This window comes from Nanorana parkeri, unplaced genomic scaffold, assembly GCF_000935625.1.
Source record: "Nanorana parkeri isolate BGI_ZX_2015 unplaced genomic scaffold, ASM93562v1 scaffold555, whole genome shotgun sequence".
Classification (NCBI taxonomy): Eukaryota; Metazoa; Chordata; class Amphibia; order Anura; family Dicroglossidae; genus Nanorana; species Nanorana parkeri.
The window spans coordinates 107,280-121,693 of record NW_017306823.1 but is presented as its reverse complement, the minus strand read 5'-3'; the positions used below and the strand labels follow the sequence as shown (position 1 = coordinate 121,693).

The 14,414-nt window shown below is 40.2% G+C and overlaps 1 protein-coding gene across 2 annotated transcripts in view; it reads left to right on the top strand.

Annotated features, from left to right (window-relative positions):
* Window positions 1-14,414, top strand: part of PFKL (phosphofructokinase, liver type) — a 69,487-nt gene that overhangs the window by 46,073 nt on the left and 9,000 nt on the right. For both annotated transcript variants that reach the window (XM_018562011.1, XM_018562012.1), the window contains 8 exons: window positions 1,074-1,138; window positions 3,402-3,465; window positions 4,046-4,192; window positions 5,606-5,676; window positions 6,056-6,143; window positions 8,229-8,381; window positions 9,542-9,706; window positions 9,930-9,991. In XM_018562011.1, the coding sequence (XP_018417513.1) occupies window positions 1,074-1,138; window positions 3,402-3,465; window positions 4,046-4,192; window positions 5,606-5,676; window positions 6,056-6,143; window positions 8,229-8,381; window positions 9,542-9,706; window positions 9,930-9,991 (815 nt within the window). The remainder of the gene's footprint in view (window positions 1-1,073; window positions 1,139-3,401; window positions 3,466-4,045; window positions 4,193-5,605; window positions 5,677-6,055; window positions 6,144-8,228; window positions 8,382-9,541; window positions 9,707-9,929; window positions 9,992-14,414) is intronic.

The following is a 14,414-nucleotide window of genomic DNA, read 5'->3' as shown; positions in this document are numbered from 1 at the left end:
TCCGTTTTTTCTTAACGGGCGGATGGCAAGAGGTTAAATCAAAAAATTTGTTTTCTTTTTATTTAATTTTTTTATCTAGGGGACATTAAGGGTTATTTTTTATTTTATGTACAGGGACTTTGATACTTAGTATCTCTAAAGAGAATACAGTATCTCTAAAGAGAATACAGTATAGCTGCACAACACAGGGAGCTGCTGCTGGCTATGCGGCTATCACGGCTCTACGATCACAGTGATCAGCTGTCGCTGTGATCACAGGACTGTGGCCACCTAATCTGCTGTTGAGGGTCTGCCCTGCTACCGAGTGACCCAGCAACAGCAGTAACTTAATGAGCACCGGTGCCTTAACGGAGCAGCACTCGGGTTACCGCATGACGGGATCATCTCGTCACCGGTTAATGAACTGAACAATTGTGATGGGATAATCCCGTCATCGGTCGGGAAAGGGTTACGAGACAAAGTAGTATTGCCAGCTGAGTTCAGCCCAAGGATTATCACAAAGTCCAAACTGTAATCACATATACAGAATGTCAGGGGCATTGCCCTCCTTACCATCTTGTCTTGAATTGTATTGTAACTGTAATGTCTTCCTTATATTGTAAAGCGCTGCACAAACTGTTGGCGCTATATAAATACTATGTAATAATAATAATAGTACCAAACACCCACCATGCTTTGACAGTGTTGGAGGTGCATTTCGTTGCCATTCTTTTGAATAGCACCCCAAATGCACCTCCCACCCACAATGCGATCGAACGCAATGCAGTGAGTGGTACTGCAAATAAAAAGTAGTGCATGCACCAAGTATAAACAGGCCCTCCGTTTTTGTCACCCGTAAATGATAATAGTGTTTCACTTACTGCTATGATTTGTGGTCCATATTTTTTAAATAAAAAAATGGAAATGAAAATCTGGAACGTCATTGTATCATAAGCCTTCACCAATAAACACTACTTTGCTTGTTATTGCACACCTAAAAAAAAATATAGTATAAATACACAAAGAATTTACTTGAAAAGGTGACTTTTACAGTGCGATGTGCTTTTTTTAAAATTAATTTTTCTTCATTTAAGACAAAGGATGTACAAAAAGCTATGGAGGAGAAGAAATTTGATGAAGCAATTCAGTTAAGGGGAAGGTAAGCCATAAAGTTTTGTAATAAATTTATTTGTAATAAATTTATTTTTGCAATAAATATATTGAGTCAGTATAACTAACATCATAATACAGTTTAATGGCAAAATATATAATTCCTAAAAGGTTAAGCATCAGGGCTGTATAAGGTTATGGTGGGAATGAGGTGTCTGACTTGCGCTGTCTTAACTCACTGCTCATTTTTTTGAAAATATTTATTTGGTTTTATTTAACCTAAAATGTATGTATGGTGCGTTTTAGGGATGTCCCGATGCCACCTTTTCAGGCCCAAGTACAAGTGAAAGTCAAAATGCCTTGTATCGGGCCCGATTCCGATGCATCGGTATCGGGACATCCCTAGTGCTTTTGTATTTATTATGTTTAAGATATTTATTTTTAGTTCTCATGGAAAGCATTGTGTTTGTATATGTATGTTTGTGTGTATGTATGTGTATATGTACAGTGTGTGTACAGTATATAATATATGTGTGTGTGTATACATTTATTGGTTGACATTTCGACAAGACACTGCTTGTTTTTCTGAAGCAGTGGCTTGTCGAAACATCTACTAATAAATGTATTTGTTGCCTCAATACAAGAACTGTGAGTGAGTCTTTCTCTGGACTATTTGTATCTACTTGCCTTGAGTACACCTGGTCAGTTTTTTAGGCTTTATTCACATCAATGTAGTGTGGGAGCACATGTAATGCTGCATGAGATCCTGCATCATGCGCTGCATTGTTGGGTACACTGCGCTGCCATTATTCCTTAATGGCACCTCAATGCACCTAGCCATCACATGTGTGTTGTATCGCACCACATTGCATGGTAACCTATTACCATGAGAGGTGGTGTGATGCAATAAATAAAAAAAAAAGGGTACATGCACTTATTCCAAATTAATGCGCTACCCTACTGCAGTGCACCAGAACGCACCCTGCAGCACCTCTGCTTCCAATTGCATCACAGCGGTGTGAGTAAGGGATTACTGTTATCTGGTGCTCACCATTGGACATTATATATATCTATATCTATCTATATATATCTATAGATATAGATAGTTAGGGATGCACTGAAACCATTTTTTCAAGGCCAAGTACAAGTACTTTCCCTCAGGTACTCACCGATACCAATTACTGATACTTTTTCGTAAAGGGACATGTGACATTTTTTCTAAAATAATACAGTTTAATGGTTTTAGGGCAGTTTCTTTATAATTATGAAGATCGGTAAGTCCATGACTATTCAGCATTGGAGAATGGCAACCGGCTATAGAGGACTACAAATCTCGATGATTATTCAGCAATGGAGAGTGGATTATTCAGTAATCAAGGATTGCTCAGATTTGTAGTCCTCTATAGCCGCTTGACACTCTATTGCTGTATAATCATTGATTATACAGCAATTGAGAATAGCAACCAGCAATAGAGGACTACAGATCACATCAATCCATGATTAAACAGCAGCTATACAGGGCTGCGTGTTGGGTCTCGCCAGGGCTCTGCAGGTGGGTGCCAGGCTGACTGTTTGGGATCCAGGCTCATGCCAGGCTACGGCGCTGTACAGGCAATGTATGGCCGGACCGGCACTGTCAAAGATAGCTGCTTGAAGTCCCCAGCAAGCGCAGGACCTCAGGCAGCCGAACGGGTTTAAAAATTTAAAGGGCCAGTATCGGCCTTAAGAATTGGGGCATTTTCATGAGTACAAATACTAGTATCGGGGCATCTTTAATGTATGGAGATAGATATATAGGTATATATTTAAATATTTTGTTAAATGCAGGCATTAGTCTCAATGGTGATAGTGTTCTGCTTTAATAGCCCATGTATATTAAATCATGATGTATTTGAAGCAACTACTGTGGACGTAGGGTAAGATTACTGGGAAGCAATTGAATTGAAGTGTATGTAAATGTGGATCACATGTAAAAGTTTAACCCACAGTCATCAGAATACAATATTTGTTGTATATGTATATTTTAAATTATTTTTGTTGGTGGTTAACATTTTGGGAAAGAAACAAGACAAAACTGAGACTTTCTGCATATGTTAACACAAAAACAGAGTAAAACTTTGTCTCTCCCTTAACATTGGTTCAGTGTTGGTGGGAGATCAGTTTAACCCCTAGCAAACAGTTTCCCGTTTGGTAATTTGTTTAATATCTCTTTAAAATTATCACTCTAAAGTTTCTATGGTTACTTTGACCTGGAAAGACAATATTTAGTTTAAACAATGAAATTAAGTATACTTCATTATTTTATCTTGCAGGAGCTTTGAAAGTAACTGGAACATTTACAAGCTTCTTGCACACCGAAAATCATCAGAAGAGAAGGTAACCACATTTGTAAGCTGTCTAGTGTAGGTGTTGCCAAACCTGCAATCACAGATATGTGTATATATATATAGTGTATTTGTTTTTTTGTGATTTAAAGAGAAATGTTTAGTACTGGGACAGGTAGAACAATGTCAAAAGAAGCCTGTCTTCATTATCATGGATATGCTGCCATTGTCGGGCTTTTCTGAAAATGCTACTTGGTGGTCATGCTGACTGTCTTCGTTCAATACTTAGAGCTCATGCAAATGTAAACCTTCAATACTTGAGTATATTAAGGCGACTGCAACAGCTAGGGGCCATTTCCCCCATTATTTTCTCTTTTACCCCCTAGGCAATGGTGCAAAGCCATACCATTATGGTTTGAGTCTTTATTATTGTTCTGTGGGAATAATCCTACAGTCCTGCTACACTGTATTGCACTTTAAATTGCAGAGAATAGTTGTGATAATCTATAAGAATATTTTTCATCATGGTAAACAAAGAACAAGGTTTTAGAACCCATATTCATGTGGTGTAATAGAAGCCGAGTGTTTTTAATGTAAGATTCATTTCTGCTGTTTTTATTCTTCCTTCATAGAGTAACTTTTGTATGGCAATTCTGAATGTTGGCGCACCAGCCGCAGGCATGAATGCAGCTGTTCGGTCCGCTGTAAGAATTGGAATTTCTCAAGGTCACAAAGTCTTCATGGTGTCTGATGGGTTTGAAGGGCTTTCGACTGGACAGGTGATTCCTTCATTGTTTTTATATTTGGCCAGTAATTCGCGTACCAGTAGTTTTGTTTCATATAAATGAGCCTCAGACCCCATTCACACCTAGCGACATACCTTTTGCAGCGGATCCGCACGGCCGGGATAGCGCGACTTTCGGGGCGACGTTCCAGCGACGGTAGCGCGACCTTCCCCGTCGGGCTCCATAGAAAAAAAGCAAAATCCGCCGAAAAAAGGGTCCGGTAGAAGCGACTTGCGACCGCGACGAGCGACATGGAGTTAAGACAGCTCCATTGAATAACATTGGCCGGCGACTTCTCGCGATATCGCGCGGCAAAAATGCGCGATATCGCGGCGGAAATCGCGCGACAATTCGCTATATGTGAACGGGGCCTCAGTGGTCTATTTGTAAACAATTTGCAAAACCAGTCGCCCTGCGAATCTCTGTTAATGTTAATTCTGTGCAAATAGAAGCAGAAACTTTCTTAGTATTTTATCTTTTCAGGTAGAAAGTAACAACATGATTTCTGCATTATGGCCACTAGATGGAGCTGAGTAGCATAGAAAACAAGTATTTCCTATACTTCTCAGCTCCATCTAGTGGCCATAATGCCTCCATTCCTTTAGTGCATCAACCCCTTTGTCTGACAACATTTAATCTTTGTATTATGATATTTTCTTTATTGAAAGTCACCACACTATGGGGTCTATTCACGAAGCTGCCGAAGGATTTAGCCATAGCTTCGGCCGATGCTTCGGCCCCAGGACCCTTTCGATTCAGTAGAACCGAAGGGGTGCTGTACGAGCTATTCACTATAGCCCGTACAGCTCCCGAACGTGGCCGAGCGGCTCAGTCGAGCCGAACAAATTTGCATCTGCTCGGCTGAGCCGTGCTGTAGCAGAGCCGCCGGACAATAGGAAACTATTGGGCGGAGCTAGCTGTCACTGCTAGCTCCGCACAATCGTTTTCCATTTACTTTTTTTTTACTTTTTTAACTATTTTTCTGTTCTGCTCGGTGCCTCTGAGGGACCGAGCAGAACAGCCAAGCCGAATGCCGCTCAGCGGCATTTGGCTATTCACTCACTGCTGTTCGGCATCTATAAGAATAGGCCCAACAGCAGTGAGTAGCCTGCCGGAGGTTCGGCTCAGCTGATGCAGATGTTGGATCGGCTGAATCGAACTCCTTCTGCACTTCGGGTCGGCCGAACATGCTGAGCATGTTCGGCCAACCCAAAGCCATGTGAAGCAAGCCGATGTACGGCTGAAATGAATAGCCGAACAGTGTTCGGCTCACTTCACTTGGGTGTCGCTTGTTCACTCGGCTGCCCTCAGCAGCTTAGTAAATAGACCCGTATGAGGAAAATGTGAATCTTGTTTACATTATTATAATTACTGGGGTTTTTTTTTTTGTTTTTTTTTAAATTTAAGGTTACAGAAGTTGACTGGCATGATGTTGCTGGATGGTTAGGACGTGGTGGTTCAATGCTAGGAACAAAAAGGTGAGTTTATGTGCTAAAAATATACTTTTATACCCACATTAGAAGTATGACGTAAAGTTACTTTATCTTGGTAATAGTACAAATGAAAATCTTTGTCTATAGATGGAAAACATGATTAATAGTGCTCCATCCAACATGATTGATAATAGTACATATGAGGAGATCCACAGAAATACAGTTTCTGATGATAAAATATGGTCTCCATGTTTCCCCTTAATAAAAATTTAGGGTGTTTTGAGGAGTAACAACACCATTATAAACCCTACATGTGATTTTCCTACAATAAAATATTACCATTATTTTGTCTCATGTACTATATATTTTACCCTTTGGAGAAAAAAAAATTTGAATAACATTTGCTCTTTGTTTTACTTAAAAGAACAATTCCAAAGACCTGTTTACCCAAGATTGTAGAAAACATTAGAAAATATAACATCCAGGCTCTTTTGGTTATTGGAGGGTTTGAGGTAAGTTCTGCATTTCAAAATACCATGGGGTTTCATGGCTTGCCTAAAAGGACTTGGCCAGCTACCTTTTTGTCAACCTTTTTGTTGGAACATTTCCGGAAAGGTAATCTAATATTTAAACATAATATTTTGGCCATTATAACCACATCTTGGATTACTTTTTTGCAATTTGTTGGTTTATTCCTAATTACATTTTCTGTATTTTAGAATTTCCTACAGCACCTGAGAGTTGGGTTTCCAAAAATGTGCAGGTCTTGTCTTTGATCAGCATTTATGGAATTTAGGATAAACATTTGTAACTGATTGCCCCCATATTCATAAAATGTCTTCTTTAATTTTAGCTCTTCTTTTTTTAAAAAGGTCATGTAAAGTGCCATATATTTCTAAAACCATTTTTTTGTGTGGCTCAGAATGGATTAAGAATTCCTTTCTTAATCCAGCCACATCTGATTTAAAGGAGAACTATGAGGTGAGTGCTTTTCACTCACCTCATAGTTCTAGCCGACCTGTGACAATGAGACTGTCACAGGTCGGCTCAGTAGATGGGGAAGTGAGCGAACACATACCGGCGTTCGCTCACCTCTCGATCCTGTCACAGCTCTCTGCTGTGACAGGGGAGGGGCTGGACTCCCCCCTCCCTGCTCCCATCCGCCAGCGCTGACTGGCGGAACGGATGGGGGAGGGGGCGGGTACAGCTGGCTCTGCCTCCTAGATAGTTCTCCTTACCCTAAGGAGAACTGTGTGGAAAAGCCTTAACCCCATAGTTCTCCTTTAATGCTTACAAAATCTGTATTATATTTCAACACACACACAAAAGTGCAATACTTAAAACAACCAATTAATGTGGACTCCAAGCAGGGCTACAAAAATATCCGTACACTTCCAGTTAAAGCTGCATGATTTGAAATCCTCCCAGTCTCTACCCATCACATAATAATTTAATTTATATTTATTATTTTTTCATATTCTATATTCATTATATAGTTATATATGTTGTATAAAGGTATCAGTGGTAAGGAAGTAGATGCATTTTGCCATCTAGACAGCTTGAGTAGAATGAAATCTATCCTCCTTATCATGAACTCTAGAAAGATTAGAACGTAGAAAGCAACAGGTGTCAGCGACAGGGAGCTAGGTGGATTCATTCAGCCCTTCATCTCCATAGGTTCAACAAACCTACCACACTAGTGTGATGAACTCAATGCAAGGTTGCAATTGTCCTCAGCAGGGAGGTGGGCAAATACAGTACTTTTTATCTTCTTAGCAGCAGGAAAAATCAAATCTTCAAGGCCTCAAAATATGTCCCATCACCATAAATGTGATTACAGCAGTAGAAAACTGCAGGTTGTTAGTGACAGGGAAGGTGGGCTAAAGCCTCGGACCGCTAGTCAAGTAAACTTCCATGGTCTCCCTTAAAAAGGATATTCCAGAGACTCCCATTAGTATAGGTGCAGTTAGATCTTTTTTTAAGGTTAGCACTTCTGCCTTGCATCACTGGGGGTCCCCGATTCAAATCCTGGTCAGGACACTATCTGTAGGGAGTTTGCATGTTCTCCCTACACTTGCATGGGTTTCCTCCGGGTACTCCGATTTTGTTTCCACACTCCAAAGACATGCTGGGAGGTTACAGGCTGCTGTCTAAATTGGCCCTCTTTGTTTGCATGTGATAGGGACCTTAAGCTCCTCGAGGGCAGGGATTGATATGAATGTAACACTTTATTTGACATTTCTAAATGAGCTACCAATTTTATTGAAAGGTTAAAGCCAATTAATCAGTTGATGCTAATATTTCCTCCATGTAATAAGAACTGAATAGATTGTGAGTGCATATTAAATCTTGTGTTGTGGAGTTTAGGATAATAAAATAGAGCAAAAATTGTGGAAGCTTTTGTATCCATTTACTGATGTGGAAAATTACGACCTTGTGATGACCTGCTTCTCTTCACTTGTATTCTTTTTTAATCTTGCATGTTGCTGTTCATCGCATTAGATGCAGAAATAAAAAGAAAAATTATCTCTCAAACAGGACAAGGGAAAAATAAAAATTCAGTTTAAGTGATACTATTTTTTCCCCCCATTTGGTAGGCATATGAAGGAGTGTTACAGCTTGTTGAGGCACGGGAACAATATGAGGAACTTTGTATAATTATGTGTGTCATTCCTGCAACTATCAGCAACAATGTTCCTGGCACTGACTTTAGTATTGGCTCAGATACAGCTGTCAATGCAGCCATGGAGGTAATATATTTTGTACATCTCTTTACCTTTTTTATAATGTTTCATAAGAAGCCCAAAGGTTTGGCCGTTTAGCCCTTACGTAGGGTATACACTGATATGAAAAATCTCATCAGAATGTTGAATAATGCCATCAGAGGCTTGAGAAAATGAAAATGTTAGAAAATGTCATTTGATTTTAGTTTTGATTTAACATTCGATTTTGGAATGAATAGAAAACCACATTCACGGTTAGAATTTTGTTTGCTTGAGAAAATGTTTCCAACATATTCCTTTGAATTTTTTCGTCACTGTGATCGAAATTGATCATTAATTGAATTAATGACTATTAGAAAGTCGAACAAATGTAACAAAATCGATTTTTATTTTGTTTGAAATTCATTCAGTGTATACCCTACTTTACCATGAAATCTAGATTAATTGGGTGCACACTAGCGGGTTTTGTGGCTAATATGTGGTGCCTGGTGTTAAACCTTTCCCAACCACGTGTCATTGATGCCTAGACATGCCATGTCAGCCCAAATTTAAGCATGGGTCAATTAAAGGAGAACTATGAGGTGAGTGCTTTTCACTCACCTCATAGTTCTAGCCGACCTGTGACAATGAGACTGTCACAGGTTGGCTCAGTAGATCGGGAGGTGAGCGAACACATACCGGCGTTCACTCACCTCTCGATCCTGTCACGGCTCTCCTGCCATGACAGAGGAGGGGCTGGATTCCCCCCGCTCCTATCCGCCAGTCGGGAGGAGGCGGGTAGAGCTGGCTCTGTCAGTCACGCAGCTGGGCGGATCCAGACATAATTGTCGGGATCCGCTTCAGCTGCGGCGTCTCAGTATACCGCGAGCTACAGCTCGCGGTATACTGAGCCTAGGGTGACGGGAGGATGCTAGTTTGTGTCCTCCCGTTCCCCTAAGGAGAACTATGGGGAAAAGCCTTAACCCCATAGTTCTCCTTTAATGTAGTAACAACTCTGAATTATTTGAATACCTAAATAAATGTATAATTTTAATTTAATAATTTTTAAAGTATATTAAAAAAAAACGTGTCCACCACAAATATTTCCCTAGTGGCCTTGTTAGTGTACACTAATTTGTTAAAAAAAAAAAAAGAATAAAAATTTAGCAAAATATATACTTTTTTTTGTTTTTTACTTTTTTTAATAGAGCTGTGACCGCATTAAACAATCTGCTTCTGGAACAAAGAGGCGTGTGTTCATTGTAGAAACTATGGGTGGATATTGTGGCTACCTTGCTACAGTTACAGGAATAGCTGTTGGTGCTGATGCTGCTTATGTGTATGAGGATAAGTTTAACATCCATGATCTTAAGGTGAGACCATAAACTTTTTTTTACAAATACCTGTCATCTTTTTTTTTGTAGACCTTTTTGTCTTCTGGGCAGCTGCTCCAATTGTTTGATTGAATATAGGAAGCTCCAATGCTGGTCTTAAAGTTTATATATTTATATATTGCAGTGCTTGACTGATTAACTCTATTTCTGTTTTGCATACTAAGTTTATTTGTTGGTAATATGAGATCTTCATCGTTTTTAGTCAAATGTGGACCACTTGACTGACAAAATGAAGACTGATATTCAAAGAGGGCTTGTGCTGAGGTATGATATTTTTACTATCTTGGAATGCCTTTGTTTTTCTATATATTGTATGTTTTACATTGATTTCATTCAGTAGAATAGCCACATCAAACAATATTTGGGTCTGTTTCATAGCGCAGAACATTCAACCTTCCAGAATAGCCACATCACCTACTTTCTTCAGTCACAGTACCCTTTAATGCAGAAGTGGGGGAACCTCAAACCCTCCAACTGTGGTGAAACTACAAATCCCATGATGCATCTGTCTCTGGGAGTCATGAGTCATGCCTGTGGCTGTGAGAATCTTACATAGTATTTGAGGTTGAATAAAGACATAAGTCCATCAAGTCCAACCTATTGCGTGTATGCATTTATGGTTCTGCTGGTGTGTGCGTATGAGTCAATGTGTGGTCTTGTTCCTAGGAGTACCTGTATGTTATGGTCTCTAAGGAAATCGTCCAAGAGCTTCTTGAATGATTCCACATTCATAGCTGAAATCACTGCATGTGGCAGCTAGTTCCAGACCCTAACCGATCTTACTGAGAAGAACCTCCTGCGCCCCTTGTGCTGACATTTTTTTTTTTTTAATCTTGCAATGCCTCATGGGATTTGTAGTGCCAGCACAGCTGGAGGGCCAGAGGCTCCCCACCTCTGGTTTTAATGGTATGCAAAGTCTCATAGAACCCAGTCTAAAATGTAAAAAAAAGAAAAAATGTAAGGTCCCCAAAATTCATACCAGACTATTTTCCTAGATATGGTATGGATTTCAATGGGGGAACCCCATGCAAAAACACAAAAAGAAAAATATGTGGTTTCCCAATCATCAACAGGAGCCCCCTTTACTTCGGCGTCCTGCCATCACATCAGAGCATGGGCTGTGGCAGCAAGGCAAAAGGTGGATCAAGCCTAGAAGAAGGTGAACTTGCATACTATTCTGAATGGAGCCCACCAACTCTGGATTAGCATCTTTCAATTCCATGGTGCTGGTGATTGGCCCACCTGCACCATGGATTTGCATGGTGCTGTGTGAAAATTTCAAAGCACCCTGGCTGAGAAAGGCTCTTCTAAAGAATACATTTTCCCTTTATATCATAGTGGAGACTGAGGACTGATGAACATGCATATTCCCTGCCTCTAAGGAGCATGTTGGAAAAATGTTCTCGACTTGATCGATTTTCTTACAGTGAATATTGTTTTCATTTGGAAACTCCATTTATTCCAAAGTATTAAATGAAAATGAAAGCAAATTTTGAACAACAATCGGAAAGTTTCTGATGCCAGTATCGAAGGTTGCAATGGTATTTTATGTACAATCGTTATTGCAAAAATCTGCCCGCGTATACCCTACTTAAGGAACAGTCTGCAAAGTCATCTTTTTTTTTATTTGTCAGGAAAAGTCAGTTTACTTTTTCCACTCTCGTGCCCTCTACATCAAGATTCCTTTTGAATGAAGGTGTGCCCCACTCTCCATAGTGCCAACCTCTATGACAATACAGTTGCACTGGTAAAAAGTTTTCAAAACTGCACTTAGGAATCAGAACTCACTCTGAATCGGCTGTGCTAAATAGGTGACTACACACAAATATAATGACGTGAAAAGCAGCAGTGCGCTTAAACAAAAAAAAGTACACTAAAAACAGTGAAAATATGACAAAAAAATCTCTCAAACGTTAAGGCCCCGTTCACATTGAGCGGTTCGCAAATTGCACGATTGTCGCGCGTTTTGCATTTTGCGCGATATCGCGCAAATGCTTGCATTGAGCAAGCTTGAATCGCGGCTAAATCCGCTCCAAAAAGGGTCCTGCTGTAGCGACACACGACCCGCGACAGCAGGACCCTTTGCCCCATTGAGAAGCATTGGAGAGCGATATCGCGCGGTAAATTGCCGCGATATCGCGGGAATTACCGCGCGATAAATCGCTCAATGTGAACGGGGTCTAAACCGATCAGATAACCATGCGTTGTGAATTAAAACGTATGTGCAGTGAAAAATCCCAGCTTTCTCTTGAAGTTCCAAAACTTTGTAAACCGTAAACCATATGTAAAGGACCTAAACAAATAAACTATCTTAACCATATAGTGCAATGTAACAAATCCTCTGAACCAAACCATGTAACGCAGGGGTAGACAAACTCTGGTCCTCCTGCTGTGGTGAAACTACAAATCCCATGATGCATCTCTCTCCGGGAGTCGTGGCTGTGAGAATGTTGCAATGCCTCATGGGATTTCTAGTTCCACCACAGCTGGAGGACCAGAGTTTGGCTACCCCTGATGTAACGGATATAATGTTTAATCATTTAACTTTGACAAAACAAATCCGCATGTATAGTCTCTTTCTTGTATTAAAATGCAATCTTAATGTGAAGAAAAGTCTTATCCAACTCTTATAACCACACCACCTCTTTGTGACATACAGAATAATGTGTGAGCCATGCTCTCCACCGTGCTTGGAAATTCTATCTAGCCGCACTCACCGGCTCCTATTGTTCACCATGTTACAGAAGAATAATTAGTGCTTTGGTGTATAATTAGGACGACTTCCTCTCCTTTGTTTTCAGATGCAATGATTAATCAAAGGGGTTCTTATTCCTACTTCCACTTCTCAACATTTATTAGGAATCTTTCCACTCCGTCATTTTATATCAACTTCGTCTTCCACCTTCTTATTAGTACATGCTCAGAGAAAAAGAAATATGCTCCCCATTGTGCAGTATATCAAAAAGGATTTGATAAAAAAAAAAGGTTAAAATGCACTTACAATAAAAAAGAAGCAATTGCACAAAAGACACGTTCCTATCTGTAAGATCGTGATGCTCGCATGGACCTGCCCACCTAATACAGTTACACTAGGAGTTGCGACATTAACAGTTATATTTTCAAACTTTCATGGGTTTGCCCCTTTCTTCTAAAATCCTAGCAGTACTAATACAAAAAGGTATGGAAGGTTCAAATTTCCTGTAAGAGTCAAAACATTCATGTTTTCCAAACAGTGGTTTGGTTGTGAGAAATGATATCCCACATGTGTGCAATAATCATTATAATTATAATCATTTTTATGGTTTGTAGATTCCTTCTTCTTTGTAACTTCCGACCTATCTCACCAGCGTTACATCCCTGGTTGCACTTGTTGCATTGAATAAGGTACACATCACTGGAGGTGCAGCTGTATGATCCAATATTAAGGGTAGGTTCACACTGCTGTGCTGCCTCTAATACTGAAAAATGGCCTGGATGGGAAGGGGGTTTAACACCGCGGATGTCAACTGGTTAAGCAACGTGCTTGATGCCCTGGTGTCTTGCCACTCATTCTGAATGGCACCCCAATGCAACTTCCAGAGAGCATCATTCTTTTCACTGCATTGGAACACACTCCATTGTGGTGCTGTTCAGCTGAAGGCGTTGTACTGCAGTAGCATGCAATGTGGTCATAAAAAATGATGCATTCACTCCAGGATGTGCGTTTGGGTGCTATTCAGAATGAACGGCTATTGACAAGTGCACCTACTGTGCTGTGCATTGTGATAGCGTGCACTGTATGTATGGATGTTATGCCTCTAGCGCAACACAGCAGTGTGACCCTGCCCTTACCATTCCTTTTCTGTGTGTGTCACTTTTAATTGATTTATGTGGCTGCACAGTATGCAGCATTTATTGTTGCAAGTTTTTGTTCCGTGGTTGTGCTCCTGTATTGAGAATAATGTTTTACTGCTGATTAATTTATGTCTGAGGTTGGGTGGTTGCCTGAAGGCCAGTATTGCAGCATGTTGGAAAATTATTCTGCATGTCATCCTCTGTTATGATGTTTTGCAGCTCTTTGATTTTCAAGTCCAGCGTTTATGCCTGTACTGATGGTTTTGTTGCTGTAACTTTTCTTATGGAAGAAGTCTGCTAGTACTTGAAGATGTTTTGTTCTGTCTTCTGGGTTAGGGTCTGGCTGTGTATGATGGCTTGTTTTGGTGTGAAAGCTAGAGCTGTGGAGATGGTTGCATTAGTCAGTGGGTTTCTATATATTGTGTGCATTTTGTAATCCCTGATGGACACTGTGATGTCTAATAAGTTCACATATCTGCTTGAACAGTTCAGTTGTATTTTTGGTGTGTGTGTGTGTGCACGTGTATAATAATAACAAAACATAAAAATAATAAAACACACACACTGATCTGCCCGTCCAAGGTGGGCAGATCGTACGAGCTTTCAATAAGCATACGACCATCGCAAGACAAAAGTCTTGCGATGGTCGTAAGGTGTATGGGCACCTTTAGACATGCAGACTGCTTCTACAAACATTTGTGAAAGAATGGGTTGCTCTCAGGAACTCAGTGAATTCGAGCGTGGTACCATGATAGGTTGCCACCTGTGCAATAAGTCCTTCCGTGACATTTCCTTGCTACTAAATATTCCACGGTCACCTGTTAGTGGGATTATAACAAAGTGGAAGCAACTG